At 32.3% G+C, this 2,079-nt stretch overlaps 1 protein-coding gene across 1 annotated transcript in view; it reads left to right on the top strand.

Annotated features, from left to right (window-relative positions):
* The first annotated feature begins 479 nt into the window (after positions 1–479).
* LOC112688746 (glycine-rich cell wall structural protein 1.8-like) overlaps positions 480–2,079 on the top strand; it is a 3,090-nt gene continuing 1,490 nt past the window's right edge. The window contains exons 1-2 of the mRNA XM_025562097.1: positions 480–561; positions 1,175–2,063. Coding sequence (XP_025417882.1) covers positions 541–561; positions 1,175–2,063 — 910 coding nt within the window. The 5' untranslated portion in view covers positions 480–540. The remainder of the gene's footprint in view (positions 562–1,174; positions 2,064–2,079) is intronic.

Genomic DNA, 2,079 nt, shown 5'->3' with positions numbered 1-2,079 from the left:
ACTGTGAATGATAATTTTATTTTGGCATTGTGAGTATTTTTATTAAAAATTGTAAATAAGAAAATCCACTTTAATAAACCATTGTAAAGAGTTACCAACTTATTATGGAGCTTTTACAGTTAATATATATATATGTATGCTTTAGAATTTTACATTAGCATGCTTCAAATAAGTTGTAAAATTATTTTTCCTATTGTCAAATATTACCTACAAATATCTAATACTGTAACTACAAATTTAAGCTGTAATACATAATAGGTTTTGCGAATAATAATACATTCGTTTTTGTTATTATACACTAATAGAATATGTTCTCACAAATAAGGAAATCAATTAAGAATACGTATATTACTCGTCAAACAAAACTTCAATGAATTACGTTAGCTTGTATAATAAGATGGCATTGAAGTGAAAATATTCGGGGTGTTATTGCGTACATAAGTAGGGGGTCGTGTGTCCTCCGTTACTGTCAGATATTTAATAATCTCACAGTATAAATATCCATAATTTGTTTCGTAAAGATACATTCAATGATTAATCATGGCCTCTTGCACTTTAATGGTAAGCATTTATTTTCACATAGTTTCTAATCTTAGGTGAAATTTTAATATTTAGAATTATATTTTTAAAGTTTTAGCTGTTATAGTTTATAATTTCATCAAAATATCTTTTATTTCTGAACAGATTATACTTAAATGAATACATTTTAAAACCTATTCGAGTTTATTATTAGAACATTTTAATCATCGGATAATTTAAAATAGTACCTACATTTTTAAAGATTTCAGAATTCAAGCCTAACTACTTTGGATATCTTAGTTCGAAAAATATCTAACAATCTAATAATGTAAACAATTTTGAACTAAGTGAAGTGTATAAATTTAATATATTTTGTTATAAGTTGTAAATGCTTTGCTGTTTTTTTAGAACTATATTAAATTATTTATGTATTGATTCAAAGCAGTTAATATGGGTTGTTAGTTTTTAAAATAGCTTAAAATATAAATATAAATGCAACCTATAACATTATATCAAAGTGTTTATTTTAATTAATTAATGTTATATTTATTTAAAAAAATATTATGTATCTATAATATATTGTTTTATGGCGTATTAATGCAAATTACATTGAAAAATATAAGTTACAACTGTTTTTATTTTGATTCTGTTGTAGTTTGTGGTATTCTTCTTAACATGTTTCACCAGCCACCCTGTAATAAGTATTGAGGTGTATGAGAAACCAGAAACAAAATCATCTCATTCTACAGTTTTAAATAGTGCTACGTCAGTAAAAAAAATTCCCTTAGTCAAACAAAGTTCTACCGGAAACGCTGCTCATATTTCTGGATCTATCAATGGTTTTGGCCATGGTGGTGGTGAAATTCATGGATTCGGACAGGGACATGGATTTAGTGGTTCATTTGGTAATGGTGCTGGTACCGCAGGGGCAGGTCATCATGGTAGCGCAAACGGAGTAAATGGATTTGGAAGCAGTGGAGTTGGAGCTGGAAGTGGAAATGGATTTGGTAGTGTATCTGGCACTGCTGGTGGAACTAATGAATTTGGAAACAATGCAGCAGGAGCCGGAAGCGGTACTGCATTTGGCAGTGGATTTGGAAGTGCTAATGGAGCAAACGGATTTGGAAGCAGTGGCTCTGGGGCTGGAAGCGGTATGGGATTTGGAAGTGGATCAAATGGTGCAAATGGATTTGGGTCTGGATCAGGTGGAGGTTTTGGTGGAGGAAATGAGTTTGGTGGTATTTCAGGTAGTGGTGGAGAAGGGTTTGGAAATGGCTTCGAAGGCGAAAATAGTCAAGCTATGGGTAATACATTTGGAGCTAATAGTGGAACGACATCTGGAAATGGTTTCGGAAATGTTAATGGAGGATCTGCGGCAACTGGTTTTGAAAATGGATTTGGAACTAATAATTGGGGAACATCTGGAAATGGTTTTGGAGCAGGTAACAATGGGATATCGGGAAATGGTTTTGGTAATGGTGGAGGATCTGGAAATGGTTTTGGCATAAACAATGGTGGAGGATCAGTAAACGGTTTTGGGGCAGGTAACGGAGGAGGATC

The sequence above is a fragment of the Sipha flava genome, unplaced genomic scaffold, assembly GCF_003268045.1.
Source record: "Sipha flava isolate LNK unplaced genomic scaffold, YSA_version1 3_pilon_pilon, whole genome shotgun sequence".
In the NCBI taxonomy this organism is placed as follows: domain Eukaryota; kingdom Metazoa; phylum Arthropoda; class Insecta; order Hemiptera; family Aphididae; genus Sipha; species Sipha flava.
Note: the sequence above shows the minus strand (reverse complement) of the source record. Positions and strands in the feature narration are given on the sequence as shown.